This window comes from Passer montanus, unplaced genomic scaffold (genome assembly GCF_014805655.1).
Source record: "Passer montanus isolate IOZ18808 unplaced genomic scaffold, ASM1480565v1 scaffold35, whole genome shotgun sequence".
Taxonomy (NCBI): Eukaryota; Metazoa; Chordata; class Aves; order Passeriformes; family Passeridae; genus Passer; species Passer montanus.
In genome coordinates, this window is record NW_024368263.1 from 8,448,354 (window position 1) to 8,475,149 (window position 26,796).

The 26,796-nt window shown below is 56.0% G+C and overlaps 2 protein-coding genes across 3 annotated transcripts; both read left to right on the forward strand.

Annotated features, from left to right (window-relative positions):
* Positions 1-37: 37 nt before the first annotated feature.
* On the forward strand, positions 38-25,094 carry NPLOC4 (NPL4 homolog, ubiquitin recognition factor). Its single transcript, XM_039716213.1, has 17 exons — positions 38-259; positions 812-892; positions 3,015-3,127; positions 3,792-3,971; positions 5,807-5,855; positions 6,788-6,882; positions 7,593-7,716; positions 8,320-8,499; positions 9,587-9,673; positions 11,145-11,216; positions 12,102-12,228; positions 14,324-14,484; positions 20,551-20,622; positions 21,675-21,770; positions 22,465-22,581; positions 23,405-23,507; positions 23,809-25,094. Exons 1-17 carry the CDS (start codon positions 38-40, stop codon positions 23,964-23,966), a joined length of 2,037 nt encoding a protein of 678 aa, XP_039572147.1. The 3' UTR covers positions 23,967-25,094.
* A 349-nt stretch (positions 25,095-25,443) lies between these two features.
* On the forward strand, positions 25,444-26,671 carry LOC120505416 (transcription initiation factor TFIID subunit 4-like). 2 transcript variants are annotated; one of them, XM_039715889.1, is made up of 3 exons: positions 25,468-26,106; positions 26,194-26,323; positions 26,387-26,662. In XM_039715889.1, exons 1-3 carry the CDS (start codon positions 25,647-25,649, stop codon positions 26,586-26,588), a joined length of 792 nt encoding a protein of 263 aa, XP_039571823.1. In that variant the 5' UTR covers positions 25,468-25,646; the 3' UTR covers positions 26,589-26,662. The 2 variants fall into 2 exon arrangements, with proteins under 2 accessions (XP_039571822.1, XP_039571823.1); XM_039715888.1 differs by having other exon boundaries at positions 25,444-26,323; positions 26,387-26,671.
* Positions 26,672-26,796: the final 125 nt, after the last annotated feature.

Genomic DNA, 26,796 nt, shown 5'->3' on the forward strand with positions numbered 1-26,796 from the left:
TTTTATAAGCAGCACCGAGGCAGCATGGGGGACCATTATGGCGGTGACACCGAGGCAGCACGGGGGGACGACTGGTGGTGACGCCGCAGCAGATTCCTGTGGGGCCGGGACGGGGCCCCGGGCCGGGGGGCCGCGGTGTGCGGGCCGGGCGGCTCCCCGGGGTTTGCCCCGCGGGGCCGGGGCCGTGAGCCCGCGGTGCCGCTCAGCCGGGGGGCGCTCGGGGCTGCTCGCTCCGGTGAATGAACGGCTCCCCGCTCCGGTGAGCGGCTCCCGGCGGGCTGTGCCCGGGAGGGAAGTCGGGAGAGGGGCAGGGGGCGACGGCGGGACACGGGCAGCTCGCCGTGTCCCCTCCCCGCTCACGCTGTCCCCGTGTCGCACAGCCGCGGCTGAGCGTCCCCTTTAGAGCCGCTCGGGTCCCCGCTGCCCCTCAGCGCTCCGGGACACCGAGGTGTGCCTTTGTCCCTGCCCCGCCTGTCCCCAGCATTCCCCTCCCCGTTCCCGGGGCTCTGTGACACCCGGTGCCGGTGTGAATCTCGCCCCTCGGAAGGTCTGCTGCGGCCTCCTGGAGGTGCAATTCCACCCCTGAGGTCACGGCTGTGCCCAAAGGTGTTTTCCTTGGAGCCAGCTGGTGCCAGGAGCCCGGAGCGTTGCAGTGATTCCCCCCGTGCCCACAGACACCACCCAGAACTGCCCCCCTGGCATTTCCAGGCCTGTGGAGGAGGGGGAAGGAGGGAGGAGTGGGTGACATGGGGCTGGGGGCTCAGGGTGGGCTCTGTCCCCCCTCCCTGACCCCCTGCTCCCTCATTCCCAGATTATCCGAGTGCAGTCGCCAGAGGGAGTGAAGAGAATCACGGCCACGAAGAGAGAGACGGTGGGGACGTTCCTCAAAAAGGTACCCAGGGTGCCCAGTGCCCCCCTCGGGGTGGGCAGGGCTCCCCTGGCTCTGTCCTGGAGGGACATCCCTGTTTCACCCCCTGGCAGCAGCCAGGAGCAGCATTCCAGGTGGAAAACCACACCTGGATGGGTGTAGCTTGTGTTGTTCCAGAGGGAAAATGACAAATTTAAGGAAAAAACTGCCTCAGCTTCTCTGTTGGGGCTTCCTAGGGGGGGAACTTTCCTGGCAAGGACTTTTTGGGGCTCTCCCAAAGAAGTGGCAGCTGGGAAGCAGAAGGGGAGCTGTGGGATGGTCAGAGCTCTGCTCCAGGAGGGTTCCAGGCTGGCTCAGCTGCTGGGTTTGGGCTTGGAATATCCTTTGGGTGTGCTGTGTGTGCTCCTGGATGGATTTGGAGAGAGCAGGGCAGGGATGGAGGGAGATCCCAGGGCCCTGGGGAGGGGGCTGGCCCTGCTGGGGTGCAGCTGTGCTCCAGCAGGGAGCAGCTCTCCCTCCTGGGGTTCACTGGGGTTGTTTGCTCCATGAGTGTGTTCCTGAAGGGAAGGGAATGGCAGCAGTGGGAGCCTGCCCTTTGTGAGTCACAGCTTGGGCTGGAGCTGTGGCCCAGACAGGACAGCATTCACTGCCAGCGTTCCCACCTGGCCAGGAACATCCAGGGCTGCCTCAGGGACACTCCCTGCAGCCCCAGCCGAGGCAAGAGGAGCCTCCAGGAGCTCTGGAGCCTGGGCAGGAGGAGCTGCTGCTCTCCAGGGCTCGGGTTACTCGGGCTGGAAAACTCTTCCTGCCAGGACAAAGCCCCTGGAATTGCCTGTTCATCTGGGGAGGGCTCTGTGCTCTGGCTGAGCTGCAGCAGGGTTCATTTGGGTTCATTTCCTGCTGCAGGGTTTGCTTGGAACAGGAAAGTGGCAAATTTTCCCACCTGAGGTCTGTGTTTTATGTAAATCCAGGTCTACCTGTGCTGTGGATGTTAATGCTGGAGTGTTCACCCAGGGGCTGGGTTTGGTGTTTAGGGGGCAGCTGTAATTAGAGAGGTGTCAGATTGCTGCTTCCATGCCAGGAATTCACCTGGATCTGCTCCAGGAGTGCCCAGGGAAGAAAGGGCTGGAGAATCTTCCCTGTCTCCTGTGGCACATCCCAGGGAAAGGCACCAAAAAAGTCACTCTGGCTGTGCTCAGGATCAGGAATCAGCTCAGACCTGCTGTTAATGTGTTGTGGGATTTGTCTGCCCCCAAAAATGGAATTCTGTGGCCTGAGGAGCAGGAGCTGATCCCTGTGAAAGGGTCCCATTCAAAGGGATCACCCTGCTGCAAATCACAGCTGAGCTGACAGGAAAAAACTGCTTTTCATGGCTGTGCTCATGTGACAGCCCTTTGTGGCCCATCAGATTTGTCCTGTGGGCAGGATCCCATCCCTGACTCCCACCAAAGCCTTGGGGAGTGTTTTTATCAATAAAAATAAAGGCCTTTCACTTCAGAAGTTAGGGCAAAACCTGGCAAATAGACAAACTTTAAACACCACTTTGAAACTGATGAAGTTCTCAAGGGGCCAAATGTGCAAATTATTTTGGCTGGGAAGAGGTGTTGGAGTGATTCCAAGTAAACCAGACTTAATCTGAGCTGGGAGAACCTGCCTGGGGACTGAGGGGAGGGAATTCCTTGGGAGAGAGGAGAAAAGGGGGGAAAAGCAGACAGAACAGCAGGAGGAGGTTGAGTGGAGCACTGGGAGGTGGGAATGGAGCTGAGAGCACAGAGGTGAAGGTGTGGATTGTGGAATTCTGGTGGCAGGAGGATGGGAATGACTTGGTGGTGTGTGCTGGTGCAGCTGGAGCAAGACAACTGGGATAGTGGAGAAGTTTCTCCCTGCAGTCACGCAGGGCTTGCCTGGCTGTGGCTGGAACTCTGCATTTTGTGTTGTGTGAGGCAGAGACAGTTGTGGTGGAGTTGTTTCAGCTCCTGGTTTAATCCATCGCTCGTTTTTCCAGGTGTTTCCATCTCCTGTTATCCCGAGCACAGGAATGGGGGGAATTGAGCTGAATTTCTGGAGGAGGAGTTCTCTGGGGCCAGCTGTGGCTCTGAGCCCTTCCAGGAGGCTCACAGCTCACGCCCTGTCCCTGTTCCTGCAGGTGGCCAAGGAGTTTGGCTTCAGGAATAATGGCTTCTCCGTGTACACCAACCGCAACAGGACCGGCGAGATCACGGCGGCGCAGAACAAATCCCTCAACCTGCTCAAGATCAAGTGAGTCCTCACCAGAGGGGCTCTGCCTGGGCCTTCCAGAAGGGGCAAATCACATCCCAGGAGTGCCCAGCTTCCAGTGTCACTCCTGGGCTGGGGGGAGGGCGTGGTGGCCGTGCTGGAATGGGGGTCACAGTGACACGGGACAGGTGGTGCCTGTTCCTTGGGTCACTCCTTGGGGTGTGTTTGCTGTGGGGAGGCTTCATCCCAGTTTTCCCTCCCTAATCCCTGCTTTCACCTCTTTGTCCCAGCTTTCCCTGCCTCACCTCCACCTTCCCTCTCTCATCCCCAGCTTTCCCTGCCTTATCCCCCCATTGCCCTCCTGTTTTCACCCTTACATGCCTGCTTTCCCTCCCTCACCCTCCTTTCCCTCCCTCATCCCAGCTTTCTCTGCCACATCCTTGTTTTCACTCCTTCATCCCCACTCCCTCCTCCCTGTTTTTCCCTCAGCTTTGTCTCCTGCTGGAAGGATTTGCATGTATTGCAAATAAAAGCAGGAAGAGGTGGCTCACAGGGCAGCTTCCAAGTGCCATCTGTGCTGCCTGGTTAGAATTTGTGCCACATTCCATGCCCTTCCATGGGAGCTCTGCCTGCTGGGAAGCCCCTCCAGCTTCCTGGCTGTGTCTCCCACAGCTCCCACAGCCATGTGCTGTATCCCACCCTGCAGGCACGGGGATATGCTGTTCCTGTATCCCTCCAGCCCAGCTGGCTCCTCCTCAGAGACCATGGACACCTCTGTCTCCCAAAATTCCCGGCCTGGGGGGGCCCCCCAGGTGGTGGAAGATGAGATTGACCAGTACCTGATCAAGCAGGATGGGAAGATTTACCGGAACCGAGACCAGCAGCTGTAAGTGGGGGTGGTCCTGGTGCTGCCCATGGAGCTGGGGCTCACCAGGGCCTGGAATGTCAGGGCCCAGCCCAGCAGGCAGGAAATCCCTGGGGGAGCTGCCCTTGGCTCCATCCTGAGTGCCCTGGGGACATCCTCAAGGGAAAACAGCCCCTGGTGAGCCCAGGGAAGAAGCAGATGCCCAAATTCCAGAGTTTTTTGGCAGGAAGGATTCACTCAGAGCAACCATTGTTCAGATGGAGCAGACCCTGGTGCTCGTGCTCCTAAAGCACTGGAATTCTCTAGATTAGCATGAACATTCTGCATTCTTCCTAGGCAGAGTTAGATGAGGTATTGGGAAGGAATTCTTCCTGGGAGGGTGGGCAGGCCCTGGCACAGGGTGCCCAGAGAAGCTGGGGCTGCCCCTGGATCCCTGGCAGCGTCCAGGGATGGGGCTGGGCACACCCTGGGGTGGGGGAAGGTGTCCCTGCCATGGCAGGGCTTGGGATGGGAACTTTAAGGTCTCTCCAGCCCAAAGCATTCCAGGATTTGCTGTTCCAAGTAGGAGCACTCTGTGCCTTCAGACTCAGCCACTCCTCATAATGGAAAATATGGAAGTGAAGGAGTGGAAGTATCCAATGGCAGAGGTTTGGAAGTGGGACTTGGGTCTCTGCTTGCTCTGGCTTCCCTTCATGATGTGTCTGCCTGACCTCTCCATGAAACCAGGGAGTCCCTTTTGCTCACAAAAATGCACCAAAGTCCAACTTCCCAAAGCTCTTCCTTGCAAGAGGCTTAGGGAAACAAAGCAGCTTCTCTTTCTGTAAAAATAACAAGTTAAACCCACCCAAAACCTGCCCTGGTGCTGCTAAAACATCCTCTGCTGGGAGGGGGCTTTTAATTATTCAGTGTTAATGACCCAGTTGGGTCCTGGCCTGATGTCTGCACTGGCTGTGGCCTTGGGGCTAGAACCCTCTGGAATAACACTCCTCAAAAGGTTAGGGGGAAAATTTTAAAGGCAAGAATTCCTGCTAAAACAGAATGGTTTGCCCTTCCCCCTGGGACTGTGCTCCACGTGGTTTATCCTCAGTGCTGCAGCAATGAGGAACTTTGTGGAGAATCCTCCCTGACCTTCCCAGCTGACCTTAAGTGATGGAATGTCACATCACTGGAGCAATAAAGGCAACCCCACCACTCCGTGGCAGAAATGTTGCCTTGAACTCGCCCACATTTTCCAGAGGAATTGATGGAGCTGTTCCTAGCAGGGAGCCAGGGCCCAGGGGAGGGTGTTGAGGATAAAAGGAGTTGTCTGGGCTGGTTCCTGCCTTTGGGAGCGTGGATCAATCTCCAGTGAAGGATGCTGAGTGCTTTAGCAGCATTTAACTCTCCTTTCTGTGCATTATCTGCCACAAAACATCCTGAAAAAACCTCCTGCAACTGGATCCCATCCATTGTTTGCACAGCCCAACCTCCCTGCTCCTCTCCTGGGCCCTTCCTTTGGAAACCAGCACTGACCTGCTGTTGGTTTAGGGGTTTTTTTAAAGCAATCACCACAAAAGGAGATGTTTTCCCCTCTGTAACTGTACCCAGCTGGGCTTTATCTGCCTGATAAACACACACTTCCCTGGCTGTTCCTGCCCTGCCTGATAAAGGATGAACATTTTGGGTGGCTTTTTGTTAAAATCACCCTGCCACGTGGTGGGTGGAGAATTGCCCAGAGCTCGTGTAGATCTTCCACACCAAACTTACTCCAGAGAAGCTTGTACAGGCTGATTTTTCCATGATTAAATAAGATTTATTCCTCCTTCCATTTCCAGGTGAAATGAGATTTAACCCCAGTTCTCTCTCTCTCTGCCCAGGTGTCGCCACGGCCCCTTGGGCAAATGTGTGCACTGTGTCCCACTGGAGGTAAGAGCCCCAGGAAGGTGCTCCAGACCCACCTCAGTTCCTCCCACTAGGAACTCTTTTCCTAGGAATGTTGCCTGCCCAGAGGTGGCAGCTCCAGGCTGGAATCCTGCCCTGCACTGCCAGAGCTGCTGGTTCTGGGATCACTGCAGATCCCAGCCTTTGTGGGCTGATCCTGGTTAAAGATGGTTTTCTGCAGTGATGACTTTAACAGAAAGTGCTTCAAAAGAGCCCTATTCTCCCTCAGTCTTCACTTTTCCCTGGATTTTCTTGTTTTGTCCCCTCTCCCCTGGATCCCAGCACTTCCCAGTTTAACCACCTGGCACAGGGTGCCCAGAGCAGCTGTGGCTGCCCCTGGATCCCTGGCAGTGCCCAAGGCCAAGTTGGACAGGGCTTGGAGGACCCTGGGATAGTGGAGGTGTTCCTGCCCTGGCAGGGGTGGAATGAGATAGGCTTTAAAGCTTCTCCCAACCCAAACCATTCCATGGTTATCCAGGTTGAAGCAGCTTTAGTGACACCTCAGACGTGCAGGGCTGTGTAATTTATGGCATGAAGCAGCAGCCACCCCCCCAGGGGGATCCTGCTGTTCCAGGATGGCTCTTCCCCTGTGCTGGAAGTGCTCTGGGAGTCCTTGGCCGTGTTGGAACAGCTGGGCCCGTTGTTTGTTGTTAGATATTGAAAGGAAAAAACCTTTTGCCGTTGAGATTCTGATTTGTGGGGCCAATCTGTTCCCGGAGCAGGAGGCCACCATAAAACTCCCTGTTGTAAAGCTCCACTGTTTGCATCCCAGTAGTAGCTGCCTTGCAAATGAGCCTGAATTTCCTTGATTGCTTCCATATTGCGGGGTTGAGTGTGGAACATGCATTTGCTGAGGGATCAGGGTGTTATCAGACAGGTGTGTGACCTGGCCCTGCTCTGTGCCGTGTTTTTGGCAGCCCTTCGATGAGGATTATTTGAACCATCTGGAGCCTCCTGTGAAGCACATGTCATTCCATGCCTACATCAGGAAGCTGACCGGAGGGGCAGACAAGTAAGGAAATCTCTGGGTTTAAGGGAATCTGGTTGGAGCTTTGGTTTTTTTAACACAAATGAAAGTACAGACAGATCTCAGTGTTGGACACGAGGATTGAATGGCAAACAAAGGAGAAAAAAAAACACATTAAAAAGATGAGGTTAAAAGGAAAAGGCAGGAGGGAAAAATTAAGTCTGTCTTTTTATTTTATATCCCCATTTTGTTTCTATTTTTCTTTTCCTGTGGCAATATGATTCCTTCCAGGAAACACTCCTGATGGGAGGGAAGGCCAGATGGAAGGAAAGAAGTTCCCTAATTGCACCAAGCTCCAAGCCTGTTTCTCAGACTTGGTGGACATAAGTTACACAAAGGTGTAATCTTCTCCCTGCTATTCCCAAATACCATTGGGACTTTTAACATCTCTTTGCGAGATGCAGCTCCAGTCTATGAGACTTCCATTTGAAGGGAATTTCCCTCTCCAGGAAGCCTTGTGCACATGAAAGGAGGATTTGCTGTGGTGCTACAATCTCTTACTTCCCACACACTCCATAAATGATTGCTCCAAAAGCATTTACTGTGCTAACAGCAGCCTTTTCTTCCCCCTCTTCCTTTTCTTCCCCCTCTTCCTTCCCTTCTCCCCCTTCTCACCCTTCTCCCTCTTCTTCTCCCACCTTTCATTCTTTCTGTTCCCTGTTTCTCTTCCTCCTTTCTCCCCCTTCCTGTCCCAGAGGGAAGTTTGTAGCCCTGGAGAACATCAGCTGTAAGATCAAGTCTGGGTGTGAGGGGCACCCTCCCTGGCCCGAGGGGATCTGCACCAAGTGCCAGCCCAGCGCCATCACCCTCAACCGACAGGTGAGAGGAGCTCGGGCACCTGCCAGGGGACCTGGCTTCTAGTTTGGGAAAGGTGACTTCCAAAAAAGCCAACCAGGAGCACAAAGCCTCCAGTGTCAGGGCAATCCTGTCCAGCTCTTCAGGCCTTGCCAAATGGGCTCCAAAATGTCCTGGGTGAGAATTTCCTCCCAGCGTGAGGACTGAGCTAGCAGCACTGGTGATGAATCCTGCTGATTAATCCCAATGGTTTTCTTCATGGGACCCAAAAGGCCACTGGTCTTTTGGATCCCCTGATCCAAATGCTTTGCCACAGCAGACCAAAAGGTTCTGCTGCTTTCCTCCTAAATTTCAGTGTCGTTTTCCCTGCAGAGGTGGGACCTCCATCCTCTTGGGGTGAAGGTTGCAGTGAAGCCCCCGAGGTGCTGGGGGTGCTGAGCACATCCCACGCCCCAGGCTGAGCCCGGAGCAGTGCTGAGGGGTGGGAGCTGAGCAGAGGGAAGAGGGAGGGAGCCCCAGCCTCCCCCTGCCCTGCTGTGCAGGGTCCAGCTCCGGAGGGTGGTGTGTGTCCTGGGAAGGGACCGGAGCCAGCAGAGGACGGCCTGACACTTGAACTTTGTCAAACAGAAATACAGGCATGTTGACAACATCATGTTTGAGAACCACACAATTGCAGATCGCTTCCTAGACTTCTGGAGGAAGACAGGGAACCAACATCTGGGATATCTGTACGGCCGGTACACGGAGCACAAAGACATCCCGCTGGGAATCCGGGCGGAGGTGGCAGCCATCTATGAACCCCCCCAGGTGAGAGCCAGGGTCCACTCACAATTGGGAACACACCTTTTTAGTTTGGAAAACCTCACGCAGCATTTCCAGCTGCAGGTCCACAGGGAAAACTGTCCTGAGAAAAGGTGAACCCAGGGCCCTCAGTGCCGGCTCAGGATCAGGGAACACACAAACACCTTTTTAGTTTGGTATTTCCAGCTGCAGCGCCACTCACAATTGGGAACACACTTTTTTTAGTTTGGAAAACCTCACGCAGCTTTTCCAGCTGCAGGTCCACAAGTAAAACTGTCCTGAGAAAAGGTGAACCCAGGGCCCTCAGTGCCGGCTCAGGATCAGGGAACACACAAACACCTTTTTAGTTTGGTATTTCCAGCTGCAGCTCCCCAAGGAAAACTGTCCTGGGGAAAAGAGGACCTGATTTGTGTCCTTGACATCACCATCCATTGCAGCCAGAGAAACAATTTTAAAACCCCATTTTGCTTTTTGTTGTTTTTTTACCCTCGGTTGATTTAAATCCAGGGTGACTGTAACAGCAGATTTCACTTTTAATCTTTCCTTGATTCCTGGTTTTCTAACAGCATCTGTTAAATCCATCTGTAACAGCAGATTTCACTTTTAATCTTTCCTTGATTCCTGGTTTTCCAGCAGATTCTGTGCTAGGAAAAAACAGTTGCATCCCTTGCTTCAGTTCTTTACCAGCTCTCTGGGAAAATTGAAGCAGCTTAATTAAATAGAATGAAGTCTGAATTATTTGAAGACAAAATAATGGAGAGGCTGAGGACGGGTTTGGCTGGAGCAGCTGGAATCCCCACTAGGTGGGGCACGGCACCACTCCTCAGCCGAGTGCTCCTCACGTACTTCCTTCCTCCTCTCGGGTTCTGCACGGCTGCCAAGTAAAATCCAACAGATTGTCAGTGGAAAAGCAACAAATGGATCCTTGGGACTGTGGCTTGAGAGCAGAGTGGCACAGGGAGGTCTCTGGGGTGACACCAGTGTGTGGTGATGCCTGAAGGGAAGCCCAGACCTCTACTCCCAGCCTCTGCCTCATTGCCCACAGTGGTTTTTCCCCAGTTCTGTGTCACTAACCAGTGTCTCTTTGCTGCAGATTGGCACCCAGAACAGCCTGGAGATCCTGGAGGATCCCAAAGCCGAGGTTGTGGATGAGATTGCGGCAAAGCTCGGCCTGAGAAAGGTCAGGATGTGTCAGATCTCATGTCTTTGTGAGGCAGGGAAGTGGTCAGCAATTCTCCCCAGCTCCATAGGGTTGTCCAACACCTAAACCTTGCTAAAGTGTCAGTAGCTGGTACATATTTAGGTCTGAAACCCAAATCCAGAGGGTTTTCCTGAGCACAGACCCGTCACAGGGCTGTGTGGCTGCAGTAGCAGGGGCAAAGCAGCACAAGCTCCATCCTCCCTTTCTTTCCCCTCCAACAGGAGCCATTCCAGGAAGTATCTCCCTGGCAAGTGCTAATTTGGCCCAGATGGAGCTGGAGTTGCCTCTGTGTTCCGTTTCCAGGAGCAGGGGCTGCCCTTGGCTTGTGTTCCCCTCCTTGGTGCTGCAGGGAGTCAGTGGTGTGTGGGGTTTGGGGTGCACGTCCCCCTCAGTTCCAGGCTGCAGTGATCCCACCAGGATTCCCTGATTTCCTGACAGCCCTCCAACCTGCAGTGATGTTTTCCTGTTTGGGAGCAGCGTTGGTATGGTGGGAATGCCAGGAATGGGATGTACACAAACAAGATTTGACTTGCTGGAGAAAACCCGCCTGGCAGACGGCTCAGTGCAGACTGTAAACATCTGGGGAGGGCTTTGTTCTCTCAGATAAGATCCCACCCCTCGCCAGAGGCTGGAGCAAAACTTCTCAGTGTTATTTATTTCCATGTTCTCCCATCAGATATTTTTAATCCATGGGACTTAACACGTCACCAAGTGCTGGGTGCAGGGTTTGGTCTGCCTGGGCTCCAGGGGAGTTGGGATCAGTTCTGCCTTGGAAGGGTTAATGCTGTGGGAGCTGGGGTTGGCACCTGGGTGGAGAGGGATCATCCCCAGGTGTGTGTCCATGTCACAGCTCTGTGGAAGGATTGGTGCCAAGGTGTTTGGACACACGTCACACGTGTGTGAGAGGATTCACTCCGAGGTGTGTTTGTACCACAAAAAGCAGGAATGTGCTTGCTGGGGTCAGTGCTGACTCCAGTTTGGAATGAGTCACACTCCAGTAGAGCTTTCTCTTAACCAGTACCTGCAAGGTTCAAACTGGGGTTGTGTGAGAGGTTCAGGCTGGGGCCACGTGAGCTGCTCTGTCACCCCTGGGTGCCAGGTCCTGCTCCAAACTCTCCGCAGGAAATGCTGGGGCTGGGAGCAGGGGGTGGCACAGAGGCCTCTTGCAGCCTCCTGATCTTTCCATGAAAAAATATTCCATAGTGAAACCTAATGCTGCAGGTGCCCTGGCTGGCCAGCTGGCATGCTGCTGCTCCTGGAAATGGGATTCCAAGGAGCCCGGCACAGCTGGGAGAGCCATTCCCTGCAGCAGTGTGCACAGGGCCCAGAGGAGCCAAGAACATCGTGTCCTGTGAGCAGAAAATGTCTGAGCTCTTCTGGTTTCCTCTTTCCTTTCTTTTTTTTTTGTCCTTTTTTTCCTTAAAGCAACGTTCTCCATCCCCCTTTGTAGGTTGGCTGGATATTTACTGACCTGGTCTCGGAAGACACACGGAAAGGCACCGTTCGATACAGCAGGAACAAGGTGAGATCCAGGTGTGACCCAGTGAATTCCCAATTAATTCCCAGTGAATTCCAGCTCCTGAGCCAGGCAGAGAGCTGAGCCAGGGCTGCAGGTGGCACTGGAGATCTTGGGAGATGGGGTTTTCCGGGCCCTTCTGAAGGAAAAGGAGCTGGAACCCTTGGAGATGTTAGGGATTGAGCTGTTTGGGAAGCAGGCAGAGCTGCTGAAGCAGCTTCACAGCCCTGCTTTGAGGATATGGTGCTCATGGAATAGTTCAGGTGGGAAGAGACTTTAAAGCCCATACAGTTCCACCATGGGCAGGGATAACTTCACTGTGCCAGGCTGCTCCAAGCCCTGTCCAACCTGGCCTTGGACATTTCCAGGGATCCAGGGGCAGCTGCAGCTTCTCTGGGCACCCTGTGCCAGGGCCTCACCCTGCTCACAGGGAAGAACTTCTCCCTGAAATCTCTTCTATCCCTGCCCTTTTTAGGGCTAAGAAAACTGCAGGGAGTGGAGTGGGATGTGAGGGACAAACCCAGTGAGGCAGAGTGATTCAGAGGATGTTCCCATGGGCTGGGCTTTGTGACACATACACGGCTCAAACTTCGACCTCCACAGCTTCCTGTCCTTGTAAACCCAGTGATATCCATATTTGGAAAGTGAAACTTGATTTTTCAAAAAAAAGAAGGTGTGTAGAGTGGGTGGGACTCGGTGTGGGGCAGTTCTGAGCCAGCCCAGAGCTGGGAGCTGACAGGTCACATTCTTGTCCCGGGCTCCGCAGCAGCTTTCCACGAAAGCGTGTTTTCCTGGGGTGTTGGTCGTTTTCCTTGGCTGCAGCTCAGGGAAATAGGTCTGGGCTACGTCACCTTGTCCTTTGGCTGATTGGAGTCCGTGCTCTCCCCTCAGGACACGTATTTCCTGAGTGCAGAGGAGTGCATCACAGCTGGCAACTTCCAGAACCAGCAGCCCAACATCTGTCGCCTCTCTCCCGATGGGCACTTTGGATCCAAGTTTGTCACAGTTGTGGCTACAGGTACAAACTGGCCTCAGCCCTCTGGGCTTCACCTGAATTACCTCTTGTTAGTAGAAGAATATGCCAGAAATCACATGTCCTGCTCCCCATCTGTCCTATTTAACAAGGGGTTTGCTCTATAAACTAAAATACTTCCTCATTCTTTGTTTTATCCTCTCTACAATACTCACTCATTATTTATTTGCCAGTTTTTTACTCTACAACTGTTTAAAGAGACTTACTTGAGGCTCAGCCCCACCTCTCTGACCCAGAAATCACTCTCTGCCTGCAGCCAGGGCAACAACTGTTGCTCACTTTTTATTTCAAATCCTTAAGCTCCAAATTCTGTTGCCTGGAAGCAGCAGTGCAGAACCATAACACTCCAGAGTTATGGATGAGTTCCTCCTTCAGGAGGGATCTTTACCTCCCTCATGTCACTGTCAGGGAAACCTGACAGGGAAAAAAAATCTATCAGGGGAAAAAAATGTTTGGAAACATTTATTTGGCTGAGTAGAACAGAAGCTCCTGCAAAGTGCTTATGGTTAAAGCCTCTGGTTTTAGCCATTTCCAGGGAGTCTCCAGAGGCACTGTAGATGGGCTGGGCTGGGAGGGGGGACACTGGCATGTGCTGGGAGGGCTGGAGTGTTCCCAGTTCACTCTGTTCTTCTCCATGGGATGACACATGTCTTCATTTAAACCTTCCCTGGAGCAGAATCGCTGGTTCTGGCTCTGTTTAACACAATGAAAAAACCCTCATGACTTCCAAATAACATCCAGAGTGAAAAGTGAAAGTGGGATGGGACACTGCCTGCCCTGAGCCTGGCTTTGTAAGGGTTCCCAGGGCCTTTTTTTCAGTGAAAAAGCTCTTTTTTTAGTTAACAGGCCTGTGCCTGTACGTTCCAGACTGCTAAACACATCCATCTCTCATTAAATATAGATCTGTATCTCTCTTTTATATATTTATTTATTTATTTAATCTTTTTTTTAGACAAGGTGTTTTACTGAGCAAACACACTTCGTTCAGGCCTTCCCCCGTCCTGGTCTCTGTTTAATTTCTAGGAGTGTTTGTTCTGGAGCAGTGAGTGATTGAGGTTACAGATCAAAGGGTAGAAAAGGAATATTTCCTCTTTGCTGTTCCAGCTAATTTCATTCTCCTCTGTTCAATCAGCCCAGCAGGTTCTATTTAAACACTTGAGTCCCTCTTTTTGTGCTGCAGAAATGTATTTGGATAGTTTGCCTCAACTTTGCCTTTAAATCCTCCACATGGATTAATTCCCATTCCCTCCTGAATTCCTGGCTTTGGAAATTGTAACGTTTTCCTACCATCTGCCTTCCTCCTCTCTTTCCAGTTGTATTCCAGTGACACATGACCTGATGTTGCTTACACTATCCAAATGGAAGTGCCAAACATGTGATCCTTCCATGAGCCAGCTCCTAATTCCCACTTTCCATGTCAGATTTCCACCAAACCATCCAGTACAGGCTGAGAAAACACTGTTCAGGCCTGGCATGGCCAGGGGATCTGCAGCTCAGGGATCCTTGGGAGTGAAACAGGGCCACAGGAGCTGCATGCCTGGGTTTTGTTTGGAAAAGGAGGAGATACCTGCTGGGTAGGGGAGGGTGATGCTGTCAGAGCCCCCAAAAGGGCAGCTCCTCCTCCTTGGAGCTCCTGGCAGATCATTCCTGCTGTTCCCTGGCTCCGTGCTCTTGGGATAATTGTGGAAATGTGTGTGGCTATAAAAATGTGGAGTTTAGAGGGAATTCTTGCCTAGGATTCTTGCCATGCAGCAGCACCAGCAGCTTCATCTCGGTGTTCATCACTGTTAGCTTTGTGTTTAATCATGGGCTCTTGGAATTGTTAAGGTTGGAAAAGAGCTCCAAAATCATCGAGCCCAACTTTAGTGCTGCTCTTCCAGTCATTTCTGTTGGAGTTACACCAAGGAAATCACCCCTGTGCTGGATTTTCAGGAAGAATTTCTTCATGGGAAGTGTTGTGAGATGGAATCCCCACCCCGGGAGGTGCCCAGGGATGTTGGCCTGGGTGACAATGTGTGGATCAGTCACAGATCGATCTTGGAGCAGTTTTCCACCCTTTAACCACCCTCTCCTCCTGCAGGTGGTCCTGACAACCAGGTGCACTTTGAGGGGTACCAGGTGTCCAACCAGTGCATGGCCCTGGTGCGGGACGAGTGCCTGCTGCCGTGCCGGGACGCGCCCGAGCTGGGCTACGCCAAGGAGTCCAGCAGCGAGCAGTACGTGCCTGACGTCTTCTACAAGGTGAGGGCCGAGGGCCTGGCCAGCTCTGGGATGTGCCCCTGCATCCAAGCACTGATCCTGAGCGGCAGCAGGGAAAATGTGCATCCAGAGCAGGTCCAGAATACTCAATGTCACAGAGTTGTGGAATGGTTTGGGTTGGGAGGGGCCTTAAAGCTCATCCCATTCCACCGCTGCCACTATCCCAGGGTGCTCCAAGCCCCATCCAGCCTGGCCTTGGACACTTATAGGGCTGGGGCAGCCACAGCTTCTCTGGGTAAACTGCCAGGGCCTCATCGCCCTCACAGGGAAGAATTTCTTCCCAATATCCCATCCATCCCTGCCCTCTGGCAGTGGAAAGCCATTCCCTGTGTCCTGTCACTCCACCCCTTGTCCAAAGTCCCTCTCCAGATTTCTTGGATCCCCTTTAGGCACTGGAAGAGACTCTCAGGTCTCCCTGGAGACTTCTCCAAGTAAATATCTCCAGGTGAATACCCCCTCCTCTGGACTCACTCCAGCAGCTCCACATCCTTCCAGTGCTGAGGAGCCCAGAGCTAGAGGCAGCTCTGCAGGAGGGGTGTTGGAAGGACACGAGGTGTCACTGCTGCCCCTGCCTGCTGCACTTGGGGGTTGTTGGTGATAGATGGAATGTCATTATTCCCTTGCCAGTTGTTCTGGAGCCCTTCAGCCCCTCCTGTGCCTGTATAGCTCAGGATCAGGCTCCCTGTGGATGCCAATAGTGCTGCTGCTCCAGCCCAGGGCTCCTGGTGCCCCATGAGCGGGGACAGAGGAGTTAATTAATGGCACTGCTGGCTGGCTAATTAGCCATCCATCACCCTCTGTGTTATCTCCTTCCTGTCCTGTCTGCTCCTGCTGCCTGTGGTAAAGCTGTCCTTTAAGGAGCACAGGACAAGGAAAGCTGCCTTTGTTTGGGAGGAGTGGAATGAGGGGATTGTTCTCCAGCAGTGGGAATTGAGCTGATCAGGGTGTTCCTGCATGCCCTGAGCCTGGGACTGGGAAGTGCTGGTTTCCCTGTCAGCCTCCATGGTTTCCACCCCTTGGAGCCAGACTGCTGGCTTGCCTTGACCCCACCTGGAAACAAGGAACACCTCTGGGCTGAATCCAGGGCTGGAGAGGGAGAGCAGATGGAATCCTGCTCTCTCTGGAGCACGCAGCTTCCTCCTAGGGCTGATAAGCCAGGGCTGATCACAACAAGCAGAGCTGGGTGTGCAAAGGTTGGCCCTGAACGTGAGGAGGGTGAGATCATCTCCTGGCGTGCCCCCATCCCACCGTGGAGCAGCCCAGGCCGTGCCACACTCGGGCAGCCTCCAGGAGGTCCCGCAGCTCTGTGGCCCACATGTGGCCCACCCGGGGTGCCGCGAGCAGCAGGAAGCCAGTGGGTGTTCCCAGAAGGGCTTCACTCCCATCTCTAATCTGAAGCAGGGAGATAAACAAAATGGGAACGGATGGCTCCAGCCTTGCATGGAAATTTCCATCATCCACTGATTCACTGGGTCGGGCTGCAGCTGATTTTGTGTTTCAGAGCTCCTCTCCCTGATTGCCCTTTCCAGGGAGCGCTCGAGGATGGCCCCGCCGGGTGGGATTCTCCCTCAGCCTCCAACGCATCTGGCTCTGGGATCCCTCAATTATTTTTGAGTGTTCTTAAATCTGTGGAAAGCTTAGTCACTCCTGGCTTGGGAAACCTTTGGGGTCCCATTAAATGTGCAAGGCTTGAGATCAGAGACACTACCTCATCCTGGGGTGGTGACAACAGCCGTGTCCGAGCCCCGGTGAACTCCAGGAGGAGCAGGAATCTGCTGGCACAGGATGGAATCTTTGGGGTCCAGTACCTTGCTCTCCCTTTGTTCCCAGTCTGTGATGTGGGTTCCCCTCTGTCCTGCCCCTCCCCAGCCAGTTTTGGGGAGAAAGCTGCACTTTGGAGTAGTTGCTGTTTCCTCTGGGACTGTGCAGAGAGAAGTCCATGTGCGTTCCCATACAATATCCAAGTATTCATCTGAAAAGCCCTTTAGGATGAAAGGAGCTCTACAAATTAATTCTAATTGGATGAGGACCAGGAGGCTGATGTTTGTGGAGTGTGGATGTATTTATAGAACAGCCAGATGTGAGGCAGGACCCGTGGAGCTCAGATCTGTCCGAGGGCAGTGCAGTGGATTCACCTCCAGCTTGTGAATTGGAAAAGGGGCTGCTTTTCTTCCATGGAAATGGGAAAGCTGATGGCACTGGCACTGTCCTGTGGTTTTCCTGAGCCTGCAGCTGGGTGGTTTCTGTATTCTTTACCATTCCCTTTATGTTGGCCCCTGGCCTGCTGCTCTGAGGAGCCATCCCCATGGAATTGGCTTTGGACACGCAGCCGTTGCTGTCCTGGCTCAGGAAGGGAGAGCTCTGCTCCAGTGGGGAACTCGAGGGGTTTGGGCACTGTGAGAACAAGTTCCTTTGCTCGGAGGTGCCTCCCCAGGTTAGCCAGGAGGAAAAACGGATCCCTCCTGGCCTGCAGGGGTGTCTGGGAAGCATCAGGGCCCAGCACTGGTTCCAGCTGGAACGGGGCACAACCAGCACGTGCTGCTTGGCCAGCTCAGCACACAGAGCTCAGGGAGGAGTCCATGATGTGCAGACACGGACACAGGTTGGGATAAAGACCCTGTGAGTGAAGATGATGATCTTGCAAAGGCCACTTCACCCAGTTTCTAGCTGGGTGAGGGTGAGCCTGGCTGAATATTCCACACGATTTTGCATCCTGTCCTCTGTCCTTGAGCAGCCTCCTCTGTCCATCTGGTTTTTGAAAACAGCTGGATTGATTTGGATTTCATTGAGGATGTACCTTGGGTTGATATTCAACACTGAGGGAGTGCTCAGGGTGCAGCTGGGGGATCCCTCCCTGGGCTGCTGCACCCCGTGCCAGCTGTCACCTCCTCCCAGTCCACTGGAACTCTGCAGTGCTGAACTGCTCCACCATTAGCTTCATCAACTGTGGGAAGAGATTCCTGATGTTTTACAGACGCTTCAAAACTCCTGGATAATTGGATTTGGGGGCTGGCTGGCTTTGTCTCTTATCACAGGTATTTGTGACAGCTCAGCGCAAACACGATGTCATCGTCATCCTCACAGTGAATTGCATTTTCCAGCTGCCTTAACATCCCCCCAGAGTTTCTTTAGCATGGTTTAGTGTGCCTCCAGAGTTTCTTTGGGATGGTTAACATTCCCCCAGAGTTCCTTTGGGATGGTGTAAGACAAAAGCCCTTTACAAGCGTTGTGCAAGAGCCCTTTGCCCTCGAGTCCTACACGTGCTCTGAGCTCTCCTGTGGCTGAGCCGTGTCTGAGCCCTGGCCTGGCACCAGTGACACGTGTCCCATCCCTCCCTGGGACAACCCAAGCCAGGGCCCTGCTTTTATCAGAGCCCAGCAGGACCTCTGAGGCAGGCTGTCCTGCCATGGCATTGGAAATCCTCTTCCCAGGGAGAGCCAGGCTGCGGGGAGTGTTCACTGACGGGGAAGGACTTCCCTGGCTGCCCTCCCACCAGCTCGTGAGCTGCCTTAGCCTCAAATGTCCCAGCTGCTCCGGGGAGGAGGATGCTGGATTAGCTCAGCAGGAGTCTCCTGGGAAGGGTTTCACCTCTCCCTGACCTGTCACTTGCTCTTGGAGAATTCACTTCGTTTCTGCGCCCTGTGCGAGGGGCAGCACTGCCCAGGAAGGCGCCGGGAAAGCAGCAGAGGGAAGAGCAAAGCTGGGATTTACTCACACATGGGAAGGACAGATGGCTGCCAAGCTCCGCCGTGCCTTCAGCAGAGGGAGCAGGTCGGGAATAACGGCGTGGGATGCGGGATGCTCAGGCATGGGATGGTGGCAGCGTGGGATGCTCACGGCTGTCCTGGGACGCGGATCCTGAGCTCCTTCCCGGCTGGCAGCTCCCCTGGCTGCTCCCCTCACCCTCCCTGGGTAATCCTGAGGCCACCCAGAAGTTTTTCCATGCTGCCGAGGTGTCTGTGTTCCCACCCTTCTCCTTGTTTCCCTCATCCCTGTGCAGCTCCTGCCTCCTAACTGTGTTGAAGGGCTCTAATCCCAGCCTTGATGCAATCTCCACTGGGATGATGCATTGTCCAGACCCTCCAGGCCTTGCTGCTGGATTTTTTCTGGAAGCCAAATGCTTCTCACTCCATTAACCCTGTCCTGGCCTCCCTTTGGAGCTGGTGCCACTGGGCTTTGGGGGTCTCGGCTGCAGCAATAACAGGAAGCTGGGAGGGTCCTGGTGATGCCAAGCTTAGGATAAGGATCTTTCTCCCAGCAATCCCAACTTGATGTTCATTAAGGCCTTTAAAACATAATTAAATAATCATGGTAGTGGGAGAGGAAGGTTGGGGTTTGGGGGGACTGTCCTGTCAGGATCAGGACATGTCCTCTTGGAGGGAGCAAGGTTCCAGTCTCTGGATGTCTTGGAGGCCTCAGCAGCATGCCATGAAAAAGCAGGCATTTAACATGGAAATCCCCAGAGGGGGAGATTAAAGCCAACAGGTGCTGGGAAAATGTTTCTGCATATTAGAACTTAATTAGATTGGAAAATAAATTCCAGATGGGCTAATTATGCGTGAGTTGTTGCAGGTCCCTTCGTGCAGGGGCAGGATTGTGTTTGGGAAGCTGATTGGATCTGATTCCTGTCTCTTGTGGTATCACTGAGATCTAGAAGCAGGTTGGCTCTGGGGTCCTGTGATCTCCCAAAAAAAGGCTCCACAGCTCCTCCTGCTCCTGTCGGAGCTAGAGAGATCTGAGGCCACAACCTGTCATGTGCGAGGAGCAAAGATCCTTATCAGGATTGCCTTTCAAAGGCCTTCAAAGACTGGAAGGGAGATTTTTTAACAGAGGGAACAGTTCCTGGGGACAGGGGGTCGGGAAGGGGGGCTGTGCCTGGAGGGGAGCAGCGTGCTGGAGCCTGCTGGGGCGAGGTCTGGCTGGGAGAGGGGTGGTGCTGGCTGCTGCTCCACATAGCTGTGCTGTGTAAACACCAGGGAGAGCGGGGGAGTGGTGTTCTCCGGGAGAAAACACCGCTGGGAGAAAGGGGAGGGAGTCCTGCAGTCAGCCCTGCATGGTGCTCCCTGACTCAGCCCATGGAATGCTGCTCCCATCCCACACGGGAAGAGGAAGAGCAGGGCTTTGTCACTTTTGGGGGTGACAGCTCCAGATCCAGCTTCCACCACTGAGTGCCCATGGATCGTCCAGTACAACGTCCCTGCCTGGGAATTACGGGTGTATGATTTATGTGGGGCTCCATGAATGATTTATGCCACGTTAAGTGATGATTTAGGGAGAAAACACAACCCCCTCGTACGGAATCTTTAATGAAAAGTGTCAGTTCTCCAGGATTTATTTCCGAAGCGGCGTTTGAACCCGGCGTGTTTGACATCAATCACGTCTAATTGTCAGGTTATGATTAATGAACATATGCCGGCCGTTTGTCTGCCTAATTAAACTTTATGTTCCCTTCGTCTGGCAAAGCAAAACAAGTTTACGCCATGGGATGTGCTGGTTCCAAGGGTCTGGGTCTGAGGAAGTGCCCGGATTCCCAATTCCCAGATGAAGAGGTGGTTGAGGCACTCCTGGATTTGCAGAAAGGCAGGTTTGCCTGGGCCGAGGAGGCAGAGGTGACCTGTCCCTCTCTTTGAGATGGAGCTGCCACCTAAATGGCATCTAAAATCATGGAATGGTGGGATATCTGGTGTTGAAAGGGGTGCACAAGGATCAAGGAGTCCAACAAGCCCAAGAATCCCACCTTTACACTCCGTGGATAATTCCAAGCCCCTCTCTAGTGGGAGACAAGCCCAAGGTGGTTTGTGACTCTGCTGTCTCTTGGCTCACAAGGAGACAGAGATCCTGATTCCAGAGATGCTGGAATTACAGAGATCTCCATCCCCAGGGAGCAGCAGGGAATTGGGCAGCCCTGCACCACCCATCCAGGCTCTTTTCCACACCCTCACTGATCTGCCCAGAGCACAGGATTCTGCATGAGCATCTCCAGGGCAGGATCCCTCGGGCTTCACACCACTTCCATGCTCAGGAATAATCCAGCTCTTTTTCTTTCAGGACATAGACAAGTTTGGGAATGAGATCACCCAGCTGGCTCGCCCGCTCCCGGTCGAGTACCTCATCATAGACGTGAGTATTCCCTGCACATGTTTGCTTCCCAAGGAGATGGTCACGGGGGAGCAAACCCCTAACCCACCTCTGAAATTCCCAGTGGAGGGGATTCCTGAGACAGATCATCCTCCTCTGCCTGCTGCTGCCAGGCATTCCTAGCAGGGAGGTGGCTGCCCTGCTCCGTGGGGTCGGTGTGGTGCCAGGAACACGTTTGTTTTCAGGGAAAACACTGCCTGCTGCCTTATCAGGGCTCTGAGCTGGCCCAGAGCCACGTGGCTGGGAAGCAGCAGCCCCACGGACCCGTGTCCCGGGCACTGCCTAATGAGGAAACTCCAGAGCAGCAATTAGGGATCCATCTCCTCTGAGTGACTCAGCAGGTTGTCCAGAAATGCCTTTTCTTGGAGGAGGGAATTCACTCACTGGCAGGGTTTGGCCGGAGCAGAGGAGCAGAGCTGCTGCCAGGCACGGCACAGCTCAGCCCCCGGGGCTGGGAAACAAAGTTACGGCGTGGAAGGCAGGAAAGCAAATAATTGGGATGCCAGATGATACTGCTGGAGTTGGAGGTGGTGCCAACAACCATTAGATCCACCTGGAGCAGCCTCTCAGGTCCAGCTGCCCCTGGCACAGGCAGTGCCAGAGCACAGGAATTCCTGCAGGAGTGAAGGCACCTGTTCCTGGGATGCCTGGGGTGTCACTGGGATGAAAACAGAGGGTTGGAACATGCATTAGGATTCCCCCAGGACCTCCCTCCAGCAGCAGCTGCCTGGCACAGAGCACAGCTATGCCAGGACTGCTGTGTCCCAGTGACCTGTGCAGAGAGGGATGCTCTCCATGGCATCTGTCAAGACCAAACCCATCATGTCCCTCCAGCTCCCTTAGAAAGGGAGCCAAGGGCTGTGGTGATGGAATATCACTTTAAATTAAATTAAAAGCCATCAGATCCCTGCAGGATGCCTCACTGTTTGGCTGAGCTGGGACCATAGCCTTGGCTGTTCTCAGCTAGCTGGATTTGCTTCCCATATCCCACTGTCTCTGATCATCCTTCCTTGAATTTTTTCTTTTTATTTTAGATTACTACAACTTTCCCCAAGGATCCAGTCTACACTTTTTCTATTTCTCAAAACCCATTCCCCATCGAGAACCGCGATGTGCTGGGAGAAACTCAGGTGAGGGGACATTCCTGACAGAGCTGGGTTCCCTGGGGAGGGGCTCTGCCTCCTTGTGCTCACTGACATCTGCAGAGGGACAGCTGTGCCCTCAAGTCACCCCCTCCTGGCTCAGCCTGCCTGTCCTTCCTGCACAGAGCAGTGTCTGCATGCCAATGCTGGCTGCTCAGCTCAGGGCTGAGCTCCTGCCACATCCACGATGGGATCAGGGCTCCCTTTGCCTGCCAGGCAGCTCCAGAGGGGCCAGGGGGCTCCAGCCCCATGGTGACAGCACAAACCTGAGAGACTGGGCTCTGTTCCTGCTCCCAGAGTGCTGCCTTCTCTTCCTGAATGGAATCCTTAAGCACAGAAAGCTGTTCCTGAAAAAGGTCAAGGCAGAGGATGGGATGGTGTGGGATGGGCTGTCCTCTTTTCCCTCTTTTCTCTAGGAACAAGGCTGGAGTTGCCTGGCTCCCCTCAGCACCTCTTGGGTCTGAGATCAGCTCTGTGGGTGCTGGGGTTGGTCAAGAGGAGCTCCTGTGGGCCCAGAGATCACTTTTCCTGGAAGTTGTTAGCTGGGATTCAGTCAGCCGGGCAGGGATCTGATTTTGGGAAAGTCCCTGCACATTGCAGGTGATAGCCAGAGGAACAGGAATGTCTGTTAGTGGATCTAAGTAGGAACTGACTTCTCTTCATTACTGTCCCCTCTCCCCAGGACTTCCACAGTTTGGCCACGTACCTGTCCCAAAATACTTCCTCCATTTTCCTAGACATCATTTCCGATTTCCATCTGCTCCTCTTCCTGGTCACAAACGAGGTCATGCCTCTGCGGGTACGTACCGGGGCTGGGAGGGTCCTGTCCCCACACCATCCCCCCATCCCAGGGCCCTCAGCCCCTCCAGGGGTCCCTCAAGAGGGTGGAGGTGACCATTCCTGCCATCCCATGACCCTGCACAGGGCCTTGTGCTGGCTCTTCCTGACCAAGCTGTTGGGAGAAGGTTTAAAGAGTTTTAAAACCTTTTTTAAACTCTAAACACAAAGCCCCTGAGCTGCTGGGAGCACTGAGGGGGGTTGTTGTCCACATGATCCCAGAGCCAACTTGGCTGCGGCTCCCAGAGCTGGAAATGTTTTAAAAATTATCTCAGAATCAGGAATTTGGTGGGAACAGTGAGGAGATGAGAGCCCCCAAGCTGAAGGCCAGCGAGGTCCTGGCTGTGCAGCTCTGCTGCCCTTGGCCGGGCACTGGGGGCCTGGCGGCTGCCCCGGAGCTCCCGGTGAGCTCCAGCTGGGCCGTGTTTGCTGGGCCGTGTCTGCCAGAGGCTGCGCGTGCGCGAGGCAGCCGGGATGACCGTGGGCAGCTGGAGATCAGGGTGGGAACGGGGATGGGGCTGGAGTGCCCCAGCGTGGAGGGATTGCACCTCTGGAAGGTGGGACTGGCTCGCAGTGCCCGGGCCCTGGCCCACAGGGGTAGGGAATACCTCTTGGAAGCTGAGGAAAGGAGCTTTTGGGGTGTTGGGATCTGTCTGAATGCTGGGGAGCAGAGGGATAAACTGGGGCAACTCCAGGATGTTGGGAAAGGGGGAACAGCTCAGATTCAGGGTCCTGCCTTGCACTGGAGGGGCCCCCAGTGCTCATTTCCCACCTGTGACTTCCAGGACAGCATCAGTTTGTTGCTGGAAGCCGTGAGGACTAAAAATGAGGAGCTTGCACAGACCTGGAAAAAATCCGAGCAGTGGGCAACCATCGAGCAGCTCTGCAGTAAGAGGGGGGCCCTGGGGCAGGGTGTCCCTCAGGGAGGGGGGTCCCTTGTCCCTTGGGAGCTGCTCCAAGCTGCCACAGAGGCTGCTGGAGGCTCGTGGGGAGGAGGCTGTTCCTTGGTCATGGGATCCTGGAGTAGTTTGGGTTGGAAGGGACCTTGAAGCTCATCCCACCCCGCTGCCATCTTCCAGGTGGCTCCAAGCCCCACCCCAGCTGGCCTGGAGCACTTGCAGGGCTGGTGAGGGGGCTGCAGGGTGGGGTGTGCAGCGGGCTCCCAGCACTGCCCCGGCTCTCTCTGCAGGCACGGTGGGTGTCCCGCTCCCGGGACTGCAGGAGTACGGCGCCATGGGGGGCTCGTCGCACGCCGTGGCCGCGGCCATGTGGCCCTGCCAGCACTGCACCTTCATGAACCAGCCGGGCACGGACCACTGCGAGATGTGCAGCCTGCCCCGCTCCTAGCCCCGCTCCTGCCCGGAGCCATGCGGAGCGGCGCCTGTCCCTTCCCTCTCCTCCCTTCAGCTGCCAGCCCGGGCTGCGGAGCCGGGCGCGGGTGGCTCCAGCCCCCCGGTTACTCCTCGCTCCCTTCTGGGGGCTCCCAGCCCGGAGAACCAACGCTTTCCTCAGCCCGTGCCTGGGCTGGCCCCCCACCACCCTCAGCTGCTGCCAGCCTGCTCTGGGGGAGCTGGGGGGCTTAGGGAGCTGCCCGTGCCCGCTTCCTGCCCAAGGGGAGAGGGAGGCTTTGGCATCTCCCTGCCCACAGCTTTGCTCTCATTCCCTGCCCGCCCGAGTGCCTGGATCCTGGCACTGACCAGCCCCCGTGGCACGGGCAGGTGGCTGTCACGTTCCCAGAGCAGGACAGGCACCCCTGGACACCGAGCGTGGGGTGGGCACGTGCCAGCTCGTGGCTTGGCACTGCTTGGTGAGCTTTGGCACCCCGTGGGGGCCGCGGGAGGGCCGTCCCCTCCGGGTGCCATGTCCCCCCACTGTGCATGGTTGGGCTCCCAGGGAAGGGTTGCGGGGCAGCCACGTAACTCGGGCACCCGCCTCGCTTCCGTCGTGCCCTGGGAGCCAGTCCTCCAGTTGGTGCCTTCCCATCCCTCCGGAGTGTGTCCTGGCCGGAGCTGGGGCTCGGGGGTGTTGCCTCCCTGCAGCCCCCAGCTGGGGCTGTCCTGGGCACTGCTGCGCAGGGGAGAGGGGCAGCTGGGTGCTGGAGGGGCTCAGCCCTCCTCTCACAGGGCCTCTGCCCCCCAGGCCCATCCTCGAGCTCCCCAGCCCTGGCTCCGCCAGCTCTGGTTCAATCCTGGGGGCACCAGTTCCAGCACTGCCCTGTGTCCCCTCATGGCAGGGGTGCAGAGGGCCTGTCCTGCTCCAGGACAGCACTGCCCAGACCCCAGTGGGCAGGGACCCCCCGCCCCTCGCTGGGGCTTTCCAAAGGCTTCATCCCAAGGCCCGGCTCCGGGCTGCGGTTGCTTTTCCCCTGGGTGTGCTGGGGTTTGGGGGTGCAGCGCTGGGAGCGCCCGGGCCGGGCTGGGCTGACCCAGGCGCGGGGGCTGCAAGTAACGTGGAATAAAAGCACCTCAAACCAGAGCCTCCTGCACTCTGTCACCTCTCCCGGGGTGCTCCACATTCCCAACAGGAATGGGGGAATGCTGCACCCCATGCGTGCCTCCCTACCTGGGGGAGGATAACCTCAGGATTATCACTTGGGGGGGTCTCTGGGTGGGGGGGTTCAGGGCTGGGATGCTCTGTGTTCCCAGTGGAATCCGGGGGACCCTGTGTCCCACCACTGTCTCCAGCACTGTCACCTTGGGTGGGGTGGGATGCTCTGTGTTCCCAGTAGAATCTGGGGGACCCTGTGTCCCACCACTGTCTCCAGCACTGTCACCTTGGGTGGGGTGGGATGCTCTGTGTTCCCAGTAGAATCTGGGGGACCCTGTGTCCCACCACTGTCTCCAGCACTCTGTCATCTCGGGTGGGGTACTCTGTGTTCCCAGTAGAATCTGGGGGACCCTGTGTCCCACCACTGTCTCCAGCACTCTGTCATCTTGGGTGGGGTGGGATACTCTGTGTTCCCCATGGAACCCTGTGCCCCAGCACGGTGCCACCTCTGCTGTCCATCCGTGCCAGGATGGGACCAGGATGCTCCGTGTTCCCACCTGGAACAGGGGGCACAGCCCCGTGCCTCTCGTGCTTTGTCACCTGCCGGGACGCTCTTCAATCCCAGCGGCAGCCGGGGGACCCCGCTCCCGGGGCCGTGCCACCTGCACTCCATCACCGCGACGGGCCGGGACGCTCGGCATCCCGCCGGGCCCGTGTGTCCGGGCCCGTGTCCGCCGTCTGTTTGCAATCAGCCCCGGAGCCGCGTGCGGCCGGGCCCGCTGCCAGCCCCAGCCTGGAAAAGGGGGAGCGGGAGCGGCGGGAGCCAGAGCCGGGGAGCGCAGCGCGGCAGCGGCACCGCGGAGGCGGCACCTGCCCTGCCCGGCCGGGGGACAGCAGCCGCAGGGACGCGGGGCCATGGCCCGGCTGCTGCCCGTGCTGCTGCTCGCGGCCCTGGGCTGCGCGGCGCGGCGGCCGGCGGCGTGGGACGGTGGAGCAGACGGTAATGCACAGCCGGGACCCTTCCCCGCGGGGCTGGGCCAGGCTCCTGCCCCGGGGGCTGCTCGTGGTCCCAGCCCGGCCCCTCCAGCCCAGAGACCCCCGGCCAGGGGCTGCGCCAACCTGACGCTGGTCCTGGACAACTGGAAATTCGCCATCACGTCGCAGCTGAGGAACCTGCTGCTGTCCGACCACCAGACCGTGCTGCCCGACTACGGCCGGTGAGGCCCGGGGGTCCCGGGGGGGTATTTGGGGGTCGCCGCCCTCACGGCGCTCGCCCGCAGGATCCCGGCGCTGTCGGGGGCTCTGGACGAGCTGTACCGGGATTTCCGCGGCCTGAAGGAGCAGCTGGGCCGGCTCTCGGAGCGCTTCGCCCACCTGGAAGCCTCCGTGGAGCAGCTGAGCCGGGCCCGGGGCGCTGCGGCCCCGCCGCGCCGGGGAGGGGTCCCGCCGAGCCCCCGCAGGGCTCCCGGGAGCCCGCAGTGAGCGACCGGGCCGGGCCGGGCCCAGCCGGGCTGGGGACATGGGGGACATCGCTTGGGGGGCTCGGAAAAACGGGGGGCAGACACATCGCTGGGGGGCTCAGGGTGGGAGGCCCAGGGTTATCCCTTGGGGGTCTCAGGGTGGGGGGCTCCGCGTCATCGCTTGGGGGACTCAGCCCGACTTTTGGGGGGTCCACCCCCGTGGGTCAGGG